Genomic DNA, 13,838 nt, shown 5'->3' with positions numbered 1-13,838 from the left:
AAGCCGATGACGAGGCCAAATCTTAGCAAACCAATTCAATTTTAGAAAACTGAAAACTTTCCAAGCTCTACCACTGCATCTGGCCACCTGGCATCCCTGGCGCTGCCTTCCATCCTGCGACTGTGGATGATGAACCTGCTGTGAGCTCCTGGCTGGCCACCTGGCATCCCTGGCGCTGCCTTCCATCCTGCGACTGTGGATGACGAACCTGCTGTGAGCTCCTGGCTGTGGCCCCAGCACCTGCATTAAATAACCCTGCTGCGATGCTTGTCTTTTTGCTTTGACCAGTTCTTTTTCACTTGGTATTTAATGCTCTTTGTGAGCTTTAGTGCAGATAATTTAATAAGGTAGGGTTTGTTCCTTCTCTTTCAACAACCTGATTTTTTTGGTTGGTTGGTTGTTTTGAGACAGGGTCTCCCTCTATCACCCAGGTTGGAGTGCAGTGGTGCGATCTTGGCTCATTGCAACCTCTGCCTCCTCCAACCTGCCCTCCTGTGACTTTGCCCATTCTAGTAATGGCAAGTCATCCTCCCATCTCAACCTCCCAAGTAGATGGGGCTACAGGTGTACACCACTGTGCTCAGTCAATTTTTGTAGAGATGGGGTTTCTCCATGTTCCCCAGACTGGTCTGGAACTCCTGAGCGGAAGCAATCCTCCTGCCTCAGCCTCCCTCCCAGCGTCCTGGGATCACAGGCATGAACCACCGCACCCGGCCACCACCCTGGTATTTATGATAGCAAAATGTTTATATTTTAATAGCTAACAAAGATTTGGGAGAACAGTAGAATTCATTTCTCTCTGGGAAGAAAGTGCTTTGATCACTGCCTGGCACAACATAAGGGCAATATACATGTTTATTACATAGAAATGTTAAATAAATAAGGGCATAATAAAGTTCTAAATTGAGTCTTCAGAGATATTTCGATAAAAGTAAAATTCAGAACGGTTTACCAGGAAAGTCTTTTCAACAAGATTTCCTATTTATGCAATAAAACATAGAGAAGGATGTAGAGAAGGAAGCAGTTCCAGCCATTCCCCTCTCCCAGGTCACCAGGCTTCCCTCCTGCACTGACTCCCGCATATGGTGGTGTTTCTTCCGTCTTCAACCCCCACTTCTCTTCAGCTGCTGTCTCATCTCCCCTCTGTCTCCCAATTCTTCCTCCCATTCTGTCTTGAATTTACTCTGATCAGCCTTTCATCCCCACCACACCATCAAAAGGCAAACAATCTCATTGCTAAATCCAATGGTCTCACTGCTAAATCCAGTGGTCAGGGCTGGGTTGTTATTCATGAGACCCACCAGCAGCCTTTTCTCCCCTCCCTGTTCAGCTGCCCTCATGTGTCTCCACAGCCGCCCTCCTGGTCTCCATGGCTGACCCAGTCTCCTCCCCTACCTCTCCATGTTGGCTTCTGTTATCTACTGATTCTCTGGGTGTTTAATCTGGGCTCTTGACTTTAAACACTACCTGAATGCTGCTGACTCCCCGCTTGTAAGTCCAGCTTGGGTCTCCTCCCTGGTCCTATGTAGTCACAAGACCTGCTTGGCCAAAGATAAACTCCGGCTGGCCCCCAACCTGCCCTCCTGTGACTTTGCCCGTTCTAGTAAATGCAAATATGATCCTTCTAGTTATTCAGGGCAAACACCCTGCTGTCATCCTGGGCCACTGTCTTTCTCTCGTGTCCTGTCCCCATCAGCAAATCTGACTGGCTCTGCCCTCAGGCCTTGGCAGACTCCATCACTTCCTACACCCCCACTGCACACATTATTCTCCACATCACCAGGTCCCTTAACTGAATTCTGTCAATCAATCATCTCCTCTACATGATGTGACGTTGCGCCCGCTGTGTCCCCTTCAGAACTGGGACTGCTAGGAGTGTCACCTGTGGAGCGCCTCCCCAGGAACCATCCTCAGCCAAAGACAAACTGCCTTAGCCAAGGTTCTGACTCCTCCCTGGAGCAGCCCATATCCCAGGACTGGCCCCAGTGGGGCTACAAAGCCCAGCCCCCTTGCCTTGATTCAGACCTTCTCTCAAGGACCACTCTGGCCCAGAGCTTCCCCCAGGATCATCTGAGGACTCTGCTGTCTCCTTGGCCACAACCTGCCTCCCTCACTCCCTCACAGGTGCAGCTCCCGCAGGCTTCCTGAAAACAAATTCCATCCAGAGTCTGCTTTCCAGGGAACATGACCTAACAGTTCTCCCACTGGTCCTCTTCCTACTGTTCCCAACATGGTGGCCAGAGTGAGCCAGTTAAAACAGGTCTGTTCATGTCATTCCTCTGCCAAACATCTAGAAGCTTCCATTTCACTCACAGTCAAGACAGCATGACCTGTGTGCTGATGTGAGAGCCCCTCACCTCTCTGACTCAGTCCTCATGCACTCTCCCCTTTCCACCCCACTGAAGCCACAGTGTGTCTCCTTGGCGTGCCTGGACCAGATCCGCCTCCTTCCCACCTCAGAGCCTTGGCATGTGATGTTGCCGCTGCCTGGAATAAGCATCCTCCGATGTCCACACGGTTTAGCCCTCACTTCCTTCAGGTCTGTATGCAGGTGTCACCTTCTCAGGGAGGCCTCCTCAGCCATTCTGTTTACAGGTTCAAAGGCCTCGCCTTTCACAGCTCCTATCCCCTCCTGCTTTCATTTTTCTCTTCAGCCCCTGTCACCATCTAACGTGTCACATGTTTCACTCTTTCATCATGGTTACTGCCTATTCCCCCACACACTGTGTGCTCCACAAGGGCAGAGCTCTGGTATTGTGCATTGCTGGATGCTCAGAGCCTAGCTAGGCCCTGGCACGGAGTGCTCAGTGAATAGCTTTTGAATAAATGAATTTTAGAAATGTATCTATTCCCTTTAGCTCATGCAACTGCAATCAAATTCTCATGTATGGTTTACATCCATGTAGTTTAAGTGTCATAAAGCCACAGAAAACATACCTGGGCTACAGTGTCTATGATTCTCCCCTTGATGTTGACATCTTCCAGAGGAACCAAGTTCCCAGAGGCGTCCTGGAGGCCGGCCTTGGTGCTGCTGGAAGTTTTGGCATCTGGTAACTGGTAATCTAAACGTTAAAATTGTTACCATTAGCTTTCAAAACCATCCCTGTCTATGTTTGTTGTCTTGATCTTTATTCCTTCTCCATGCCTTCATGCATTATATTTTAGGGAAATTGGACAAATAGCATTTTATGATTTTCAATAGCCAATTCTGAAAAGCAAGTGAACCCACATTAGAAAAATGGGAGGTGCCTTCTTTTTTTTTTTTGAGACAGCGTCTCACTCTGTTACCCAGGTGGGAGTGCAGTGGCACAATCTCTGCTCACAGCAGACTCATCCTCTCCGGCTCTGGTGATCCTCCCGTCTCAGTCTCCTGAGTAGCTGGGACTACAGGCATGCACCACCATGCCCAGCTAAATTTTTGGTATGTTTTATAGAGATGAGGTTTAGCCATGTTGCCCAGGCTGGTCTCGAACACCTGGACTCAAGGGATCTACCTGCCTTGACCTCCCAAAGTGCTGGGACTATGGGTGTGAGCCACGATACATGCCCTGCCTTTTTTTTTTTTTTTTTTAAAGACCCTTCTGCTTAAATTCTTTTTTTCTTCTTTTCTTTTTTTTTTTGGTAGAGATGGGAGTCTCACTATGTTGCCCAGCTGAACTCTTATGCTCAAGTAATCCTCCTGCCTGAGCCTCTCAAGTATCTGGGACTACAGGCATGTGCTCTTCTGCCTTTTGAATGTAGACTTTGGGGTGTCCTATTGAAAACATAGCATTACTTGACATGCATTTAAACACACACACAAATACACAGAGGTCTTCAGACTGTCTCAAGTGTGGCTGAAGCCTGAATCCAGGTGTCTGCATTCCCTGGCTTGTAGTGTGGAAGGGCTCAGTCACTATTATTTATGGTGCCACACAAGCATTTTGGGATGGCATGAAACAACATAGATTTTCAGTCCAAGGAAGACTGAATCAACTCCTACGGCGCATATTGAAAAACGTTCACATCCTATTCTAAAGTGGCACAAACATACAGAGAAGGTTAGGAAATAAAAATACACAGTGTCTTGCCAGATGTTTCCCTTAATGACTCCCAGAGAAAAAACTGGAGTCACCTCTGAACACACATGCATTTCTGACAACAAATAATTTGAGCACGGTCAAAAATGTTACTGTGTTCTTACAGTCCTACTAATTAACACCGTAATTGTTTGGGCTCATGATACTCTGAGAAGTTTATGCTGGCACTACTACGGCTAACACGTACACCACGCATGACAATTTACTCAGTGCCTCCAGTTTCCCCTTCCGCCCTTACAGCAATTCTGTCGTGCAGGTACTGCTCTCATTCCCATCGGAGAGAAGGTGGAGCGCAAAAGGTCATGCAGTTTCAAGACTGCAGGGCGGCAGGGCGACACTGAAACCCCGGGCTTCCTGACTCTACAGCGGCTCTGCTGTCTGTTCTACCCACCCCATTACACTTTCTGCACCATGACATCTTAGCAAGGTTCCACAGGATTTAGCCGTGGCTATTCCTGAAGGGAATAAGCTCAACTTCAGTGTGTTAATAAAGTCACATGGAATTTTGAGATCGCTTAACCTTCCTCAAGCATCCTGGTTTTTATGTATGCAAGATAAAAAAGGAAATGAGGCTGGCCATGGTGGCTCATATCTGTAATCCCAGCACTTTGGGATACCAAGGCAGGAGGATTGCTTGAGGCCAGGAATTTCAGGACAGCCTAGGCAACACAGTGAGACCTTGTCTCTAAAAAAAAAAAAAACAAAAGTCATGGAGAGTAGTCTTAACTACTCGGGAGCTTGAGTCAGGAGGATCATTTGAACCCAGGAGTTTGAGACTGCAATGCGCTTTGATCACACACTGTACTCCAGCCTGGGGGACAGTGTGAGACTTTGTCTCAAAACAAAGAAGAGGGCCGGGCGCGGTGGCTCAAGCCTGTAATCCCAGCACTTTGGGAGGCCGAGACGGGCGGATCACGAGGTCAGGAGATCGAGACCATCCTGGCTAACACGGTGAAACCCCGTCTCTACTAAAAAATACAAAAAATTAGCCGGGCGAGGTGGCAGGCGCCTGTAGTCCCAGCTACTCGGGAGGCTGAGGCAGGAGAATGGCGGGAACCCAGGAGGCGGAGCTTGTAGTGAGCTGAGATCCGGCCACTGCACTCCAGCCTGGGCGACAGAGCGAGACTCTGTCTCAAAAAAAAAAAAAAAAAAAACAAAGAAGAGAAGAGAAGAGAAAAGAAAAAAAAGAAATACATATATTTTAAAATTAAGTGCTTTATTTTGACATTAGGCAGAGGAGTTTCACTGATGTTAACACTGAGAGAAATTTGTGGGAAACTATTCTGAGACTGAAAGGAAATGAAATACTTATGGATGAGTTCATAGATATAACAAATGCAAATATACATTCCATTGAAAATATAACATTTGAGGTCTATAAACATAATAACATAAAACAGCATTCAAGAAAATTGTCCTACCTTCAACCTTTGAAAAATCTGAAAACTCAGGCCTGTATTCCTCTAATTCAGTACGATTACTAGGATGAAAGTCCTTTATTTGATCTCCAGGCATGGAAAATTTAATAATATATTTCATTTTAACCTGATTGGTTTTATAGACAACAAATTCATCATCCTAGAGCAAACAGAAACCAGTAGGTGATTAACAACAATAGCAACAAAAAACCTGTTTTGGCAGATGTTTTCATAAAAGCATGTTTGCTAATTTAGAAAATGTTGAATTCATACAGTAAATATTTAACAATTATTTAAACTTAAGCATATTTAATGAAAACAGGAGCAAAAAACTGAGGCTCCTCTTAGAGCATTCAAGACCCTCTTTGCTTGTTCCTTAATATAAAAATACCTCAAAGTCTGTGGGGACAGAGGCTGTTTGTGAAACTCCATGCACACTGTCGTAGCCTGGTGGAGCTTCAGTGAAGGAAAAGTCCTTCTTGTGTAAGTCCATACACTTTCCGAGGGCTACGTCACAAATGAGCAGGAGTCTGGTGCCATCTGTCTCTCCCGGGTGTGAGTACTTGACACTTGTACTGAATGCGAAAGGAAAGAAACACATATTTATAGCTTACAGTGACTTGTTAATAACATATTATTGCATCAACAGGAAATATTATTGAAAAGACTTTCCTGGTAAACTGTTCTAAATTTTCCTGTTATTGAAATATCTCCAAAGACTCAATTTAGAACTTTACTATGCACTTATTTCTTTAATATTTCTTCTATTTTTAGACAGAATCTTGCTCTGTTACTCAGGCTAGAGTGCAATGGCACGATCATAGCTCACTGCAGTCTCAAACTACTCCTGGGCTCAACTGATCCTCCTATCTCAGCCCCCTGAGTAGCTGGGACCACAGATGTGCACCACACCTAGCTAACTTCTAAAATTTTTTGCAAAGATGAGGTCTGACTATGTTTCCCAGGCTGGTCTTGAACTCCTTGGCTCAAGTGATCCTCCCTCCTCAGCCTCCCAAAGTGCTGGGATGACAGGCATGAGCAACCATGCCTGGCCTATTTCACATTTCTATGTGAGAAACCTGTATATTGCCCTTAGGTTGTGCTAGCTAGTGCTCAAAGGCCTGTTTCCAGAGGGAAATGAAATCCACTATTCTCCTAAATCTTTGTTAGCTACTAAAATATACACATTTTGCTATCATAAACACCAGGGTGGTAAAGAGAAAGAAAACTCACCACCTTATTAATGAGGAAAAAGTAGATTTAATTATCTGCACCAAAGCTCGGAAGGGAGTAAGAACTGTGGGTACCAAGTGAATAAGAACCGGTCAAAGGGAAAGACAAGCTCTCACAAAGCCTCCTGAATGGAAAAACAAACATTTTAAATGACATCCAAATGAGAAACGCTGTTTTATCTTTCTTCAGGAATCAGCAGCTTTAATAAGGCAACTCTTGCTATTGGAAGCACAGACGAGGACACGCGTTTGGGTACAACATTTTAGAGATGCAGCTCTGTTTTTAAAGATTAAGTTCAAGTATGGCCAGACGACCCTTCTTTGTTTCACTCACTGAAAAAAAAAATCAGTCCCCCCATTCCTTCTATAACCCTCTCCCCCTTTGGAAGGCTCTTTTCCTGCAACTTACAAGCATGCTTCCTTCCTTTTCGTTAAATCCCACTCTGGACTTCTCCGTGGAGCTCTCTCTATTCCTTCCTATCTCACCACGTTCTGGCAGAGGGGGGCTAGCGACCGTCTCTTCTGGCTCATTTACTCCTCAATCCAGTGCTATGTGGCTCAATTCACATCTAAAAAATTTTACTTTGATATATTGTGCATAGCAAAACACATTTATGACATACATATTTAAAGACTAATAAGATAAATCTCCATATAGCTACCACTCAACTTAAGAACTAGAACATCCCTAAAACTTCTATGCTGCCTCACAGCTCACCTTCTCTCCCACCCAGTGGTCATTTGATCACTATCTTGATTTTTGTGTATATTATTTTCTCTTTTTTTCCCATGTGGAATTTATTCCATAAGGAGCCACAGAGGGGATCCTGGGTAGGTTTGAGAGATTTTACTGTGTTCCTTTTTATAACAGTTTTCTCGTGTGTGTGTGTGTGTGTTTTTTTTTGAGACAGAGTCTCGCTCTGTCACCCAGGCTGGAGTGCAGTGGCCAGATCTCGGCTCACTGCAAGCTCCGCCTCCCAGGTTTATGCCATTCTCCTGCCTCAGCTTCCTGAGTAGCTGGGACTACAGGTGCCCACCACCGCACCTGGCCAGTTTTTTTGTATTTTTTAGTAGAGACGGGGTGTCACCGTGTTAGCTGGGATGGTCTTGATTCGTGATCCACCCGTCTCGGCCACCCAAAGTGCAGGGATTACAGGCGTGAGCCACTGCGCCCGGCCGTGTGTGTGTGTTTTGAAACAGGGTCTTGGACTCTTTCACCCAAGTGCAGTGGTGCAATCACAGCTCTCTGCAGCCTCAGGCAATCCTCCCACCTCAGTCTCCTGAGGCTGGGCCTACTGGTGTGCACCACTGTGCCTGGCTAATTTTTTAAAACATTTTGGTAGCTATGGGGTCTCACTGTGTTGCCCAGGCTGGTCTTGAACTCTTGGCCTCAAGCAATTCTTCCACCTTGGTCTCCCAAAGGGTTAGGATTACTGGCTCGAGCCACTGTGCCTGGCCTATTTTCTTTCATAGTATTAATGCAAAGATTTATGTCTCTCAACAATGTAATGTATACTTCTGCTTGTTTTCAAGCCTTGCACATACAGGCATACCTTATTTTATTGCACTTTGCAGATATTCCCCCCCTCCTTTTTTTTTTTAAACAAATTGAAGGTTTGTGGCAACTCAACCTTGTTGAGCATGGTCTACTGGTGCCATTTTTTTTTTTTTTAACAGCATGTGCTTCCTTTGTGTCTCTGTGTCTCATTTTGGTAATTCTCTCAATGTTTCAAACTTTTTCATTTTTATTATAGTTGTAATGGCAATATGTGATCAATGATCTGTGATGCTACTATTGAAATTGTTTTGGGTGCAACGAACTGTGCCCACATAAGGTGGCGAGCCTGGTAAATGTTTTGTGTGTTCTGACTACTCCAATGACCAGTGGTTTCCTCATCTCTCTCCTTCTTCTCTGGCCTCCCTATTCCCTGAGACACAACAATATTGAAATTAGGCCAATTAATAATAACCCTACAGTGGCCTCTAAGTGTTCAAGTGAAAGAAAGGGTTGTACATCTTTCACTTTAAATCAAAAGCTAGAAATGATTAAGCTTGGTGAGGAAGGCATGCTGAAAACCAAGACAGGCTGAAAGCTAGGCCTCTTGTGGCAAACAGTTATCCAAGTGGTGAATGTAAAGAAACAATTTTTGAAGGAAATTAAAAGTGCTGCTCCAGTGAACATAGGAATGATAAGAAAGCAAAACAGCCTTATTGCCGATATGAAGAAAATTCTAACGGTCTGCATAGAAGATCAAACCAGCCACAGCATTCTCCTAAGCCAAAGCCTAATCCAGAGCAAGGCCCCAACTCTGTTCAATTCTATGAAGGCTCAGAGAGGCGAGGAAACCACAGAAGGAAGGCTTGAAGCTAGCAGAGGTTGTCTGAGGTTTAAGGAAAGAAGCCATCTCCATAACATAACAATGCAAGGTGAACCAGCCAAAGCCGATGTAGAAGCTGCAGCAAGTTCTCCAGAAGATCTAGCTAAGATCACGGATGCAGGTGGCTTCACTAAACAACAGATTTTCCATGTAGACAAAACAGCCTTCTATTGGAAGAAAATGCCATCTAGGACTTCCACAGCTAGAGAAGTCAATGGCTGGCTTCAAAGCTTCAGACAACAGGATAACTCTTGTCAGGGGCTAAGGCAGCTGGTGACTATAAGCTGAAGCCAGTGCTCACCTACCATTCCACAAATCCTAGGGCCCTTAAGAATTGTGCTAAATCTACTCTTTCGGTGCTCTATGCATGGAACAACAAAACCTGGATGACAGCACATCTGTTTACAGAACAGTTTATTGAATTTTAAGCCCAATATAGAGATCTACTGCTCAACAAAAAAGGTTCTTTTCAAAATACGACTGCTCACTGGCAAAGCGCCTAGTCATCCAAGAGCTCTGATGGAGAGGTACAAGGAGCTTGTTGTTTTCATGCCTGCTAACACAATTTCCATTCTGCAGCCATGGATCAAGGAGTAATTTCAGCTTTCAAGTCTTATTATTTAAGAAATACATTTTGGGCTGCACGGAGTGGCTCACGCCTATAATCCCAGCACTTTGGGAGGCCAAGGTGGGCAGATTACCTGAGGTCAGGAGTTTGAGACCAGCCTGCCCAATATGAGGAAACCCAGTCTTTACTAAAAACACAAAAATTAGCCGGGCGTGGTGGCAGGCACCTGTAATCCCAGCTACTCAGGAGGCTGAGACAGGAGAATCGCTTGAATCCAGGAGGCAGAGGTTGCAGCGAGCCGAGATCATGCCATTGCACTCCAGCCTGAGCAACAAGAGCAAACTCCATCTCCAAAAAAAAAAAAAAAGAAAAGAAATACATGTTGGTCAGGTATGCCTGTAATCCCAGGAGTCTGAGGCGGGACGATCACTTGAGTCCGGCAGTTTGAGGTTCCTGGGAGCTATGTTCGCATCTTACTGTACTCTCACCTGGGCAATAATGGAGCAAGACCCCCACCTCTAAAGAGAAAAGAATACATTTTGCAAGGCCATAGCTGCCATAGGCAGTGATTCCTCCAATGGATCTGGACAAAGTAAATTGAAAACCTTCTGAAAAGGACTCCCTATTCTCCTTGCCCTTAAGACCATTTGGTGAGTTATGAGAGGAGGTCAGCGTATCAGTGTTAACAGGGATTTAGAAGAAGTTTATTCTAACTACCTTGGGTGACTTTGAGGGGTTCAAACTTCAGTGGAGGAAGTCACTAGAGATGTGGCAGAAGCAGCAGGAGAACTGGAATTGGAATTGGAGCCTGAAGATGGGACTGAATTGCTGCAATCTCAGATCAAACTTGAATGAATGTGGAGTTCCTTCTTATGAATGAGTGAAGAAAGTGGTTTCTTGAGATGGAATCCATTCCTGGTGAAGATGTTGTGAACATTGTTGAACTGACAACAAAGAATTCTGAATATTATATGAACTAGTAGATAAAGCAGCAGCAGTGTTTGAGGTAACTGACTCCAATTTTCAAGGAAGTTCTACGGTAGGTAAATGCTATCAAATAGCATCTCATACTACAGAGAAATCTTTCATGAAAGGAAGAGTCGATTGCTGAAGCAAACTTCATTGTTGTCTTGTTTTAAGAAATTGCGGGCTGGGCGCGGTGGCTCAAGCCTGTAATCCCAGCACTTTGGAAGGCCAAGATGGGCGGATCACGAGGTCAGGAGATCAAGACCATCCTGGCTAACACGGTGAAACCCCGTCTCTACTAAAAAAAAATACAAAAAACTAGCCGGGCGAGGTGGCGGGCGTCTATAGTCCCAGCTACTCGGGAGGCTGAGGCAGGAGAATGGCGTAAACCCGGGAGGCGGAGCTTGCAGTGAGCTGAGATCCAGCCACTGCACTCCAGCCTGGGCGACAGAGCGAGACTCCGTCTCAAAAAAAAAAAAAAAGAAAGAAAAAAGAAATTGCCACAGCCACCTCAACTTTCAGCAACTGCCACCCTCATCAGTCAGCAGTCATTAACACTGAGACAAGACCGTCCACCAGCAAAAAGACAATGGCTCACTGAAGACTCAGATGATCATTAGCATTTTTAGTAATAAAGTATGTTAAAATTAAGGTATGTACATTCGTTTTTTTAAAACACAATGCTGTTGCACACTTAATAGACTAGAGCGTAAACCTTTTATACTCATTGGGAAACCAAAACTGTGCGACTCACTTTATTGCAATATTTGCTATATTGCAGTAGTGTGGAATCAGACCCTCAATGTCTCCAAGGTATGCCTGTATACAGAATCATCTAGTAACGTTTGCTCCACTAAGGTCCTAAGGCTCATCCATTTGACATGTGTAGCCACAGTCCACTTGTTTAAACTGCAGGGTAGGACTTCGTGTGGGACTCCACCAAAACGTACGGGTCCATTCCACCGTCGATGGACATCTGCATGATTTCCAGTGTTCTGTTGTTACAGTGCTTTTTCCTTTTTTTTTTTTTTGAGAGATTGGGTCTCACTTTGTCTCCCACACTGGTGGTAGTGGTTCAGTCATATCTCACTGTGGCCTTGTACTGCTGGGCTCAAGCAATCCTCCTGCCTCAGCTTCCTGAGTAGTTTGGACTACAGGTATATGACACAATGCCTGGCTCATTTTAAAAAGTTTTTTTAGAGATGGGGTCTTGCTGTGTTGCCCAGGCCAATCTCAAACTCCTGGAGTTGAGCAATCTTTCTGCCTCAAACTCCTCAGTAGCTGGCACTACAGGCGTGTGCCATTGCACTCAGCTCGTTTTTTGAGACAAGAGTCTTGCTCTGTCACCCAGGCTGGAGTGCAGTGTTGTGATCTGGGCTCACTGCAATCGCTGCCTCCTGGGTTCAAGCGATTCTCGTGATACTCAAGAGTCCACCCTCTCGAGTAGCTGGGACTACAGGTGCATGCCACCATGCCCAGCTAATTGTGTATTTTTAGTAGAGATGGGGTTTCGCCACATTGGCCAGGCTGGTCTCAAACTCCTGGCCTCAACTGATCTATCTGTCTTGGCCTCCCAAAGTGCTAGGATTACAGGCATGAACCACTGCACCTGGCCCCAGCTCGTTTTCTTTGCTATTAAGTTTCTATTCAAGTCTTTTGCACATCTGCTTACAGCGTTGCTTATCTTTTCCTTATTGATTTGTAGGAACTCTTTTAAATATCTTGGATCATTATCCTTTGTCCTGGGCCTGAACCCAGTCTCCACCCTTTAAGTAGCTCTGCAACCTTAGGCAAGTTCCCTGACCTCCCTGAGTCTGTTTCCTTGCATGAAATGATGTCACAATACCAATTATGAGGTTGGCAGATGATGTACATGGAGTTCTTCTCACTGTGTTGCCCACGCTGGACTGCAGTGGCATAATCATAGCTCATGCCAGCCTTGAACTCCTGGAATCAAGTGATCCTCCTGCCTCAGCCTTCTCAGTAGCTAGAACTATAGATTCTATTAGCACCACCATGCACAGCTAATTTTTAAAATTTTTTGTAGAGATCGGGTCTCGCTATGTGGCCTAGACTGGTTTTCAACTCCTGGCCTCAAGCGATCCTCCCGCCCTGGCCTCCCAAAGAGCTGGGATTACAGGCGTGAGCCACCGTGTCTGACCCAAAAGCAGATTTAAACATTATCAAGGATGTTGAAGATGAAATAGTATTCTAGGCATACTGAGGTCATATATAATAGATAAATCTGTGTTTTGGTTGAGTAACTCCCTCACCAAGGAAAGACAGAAGAAAACACACAGCAAGTACTCAGTAACAATTCTGTGATTAAGGATCGAACATACCTGAGCGAATCACTGAAATAAATCCCACTTCCAAGGTTTCCGACGTCTGTTCTTTGCACACCATGATCTTCCACTACTTTGGGTAAAAGCAACCCTCTGAAAAGAGAAGGGCAGGATAAGGTGTAAGCCCAACGCTGACTGCCTCTCTCCCTCGCTCAGAACTTTGGCAAGTTCCTACTGAACTTCTGACATTCAGAGAACTCTGCAATCAGGGTGAAACCATGGTTGTTTCTAGGAACACAAGTAAAGGGAGATTTCTGCCTTTTATTATATAAACATCTATTGTTCGAATTTCTTTTTTTTTTTTTGAGATGGAGTCTCGCTCTGTCGTCCAGGCAGGAGTGCAGTGATGCGATCTCAGCTCACTGCAAGCTCTGCCTCCCAGGTTCACAACATTCTCCTGCCTCAGCCTCCCAAGTAGCTGGGACTACAGGCGCCCGCCACCACGCCTGGCTAATTTTTGGTATTTTTAGTAAAGACAGGGTTTCACCGTGTTAGCCAGGATGGTCTCGATCGCCCAACCTTGTGATCCACCCGCCTCGGCCTCCCAAAGTGCTGGGACTATAGGCATGAGCCACCGCGCCCGGCTTGTTTGAATTTCATATTAGGAGACTGAATGAATTTCGTAAAACAGCTTTTGGGTTTTGGTCCTACTTAAAAAGTTCATACCTACTTAAACATTATTTTTAAAAGATTCTCCCATTTTTCATTTAGTATACTTTTATGGTTTAATTTTAAATATTTAAATATTTCCTCTATCTGGAGTTTACGTATGAGAAATGAGGTAAGAGTCCGACTTCATATTTTTTCCTTGTGGTTACCCATTTATCTCCATAGATAGTATTGGAGACCTTG

General features: G+C 45.0%; 1 protein-coding gene across 1 annotated transcript in view; it reads right to left on the bottom strand.

Moving 5' to 3' along the window:
• PARP4 (poly(ADP-ribose) polymerase family member 4) overlaps positions 1–13,838 on the bottom strand; it is a 100,227-nt gene that overhangs the window by 59,132 nt on the left and 27,257 nt on the right. Inside the window, 4 exon segments of the mRNA XM_033236866.1 lie at positions 2,938–3,062; positions 5,501–5,657; positions 5,889–6,072; positions 12,984–13,079. Of these exon segments, the coding sequence (XP_033092757.1) occupies positions 2,938–3,062; positions 5,501–5,657; positions 5,889–6,072; positions 12,984–13,079 (562 nt within the window).

This window comes from Trachypithecus francoisi, unplaced genomic scaffold (assembly GCF_009764315.1).
Source record: "Trachypithecus francoisi isolate TF-2019V2 unplaced genomic scaffold, Tfra_2.0 Contig01461, whole genome shotgun sequence".
Taxonomy (NCBI): domain Eukaryota; kingdom Metazoa; phylum Chordata; class Mammalia; order Primates; family Cercopithecidae; genus Trachypithecus; species Trachypithecus francoisi.
The sequence above is the reverse complement of the archived record's forward strand: the minus strand, read 5'-3'. Positions and strand labels throughout refer to the sequence as shown.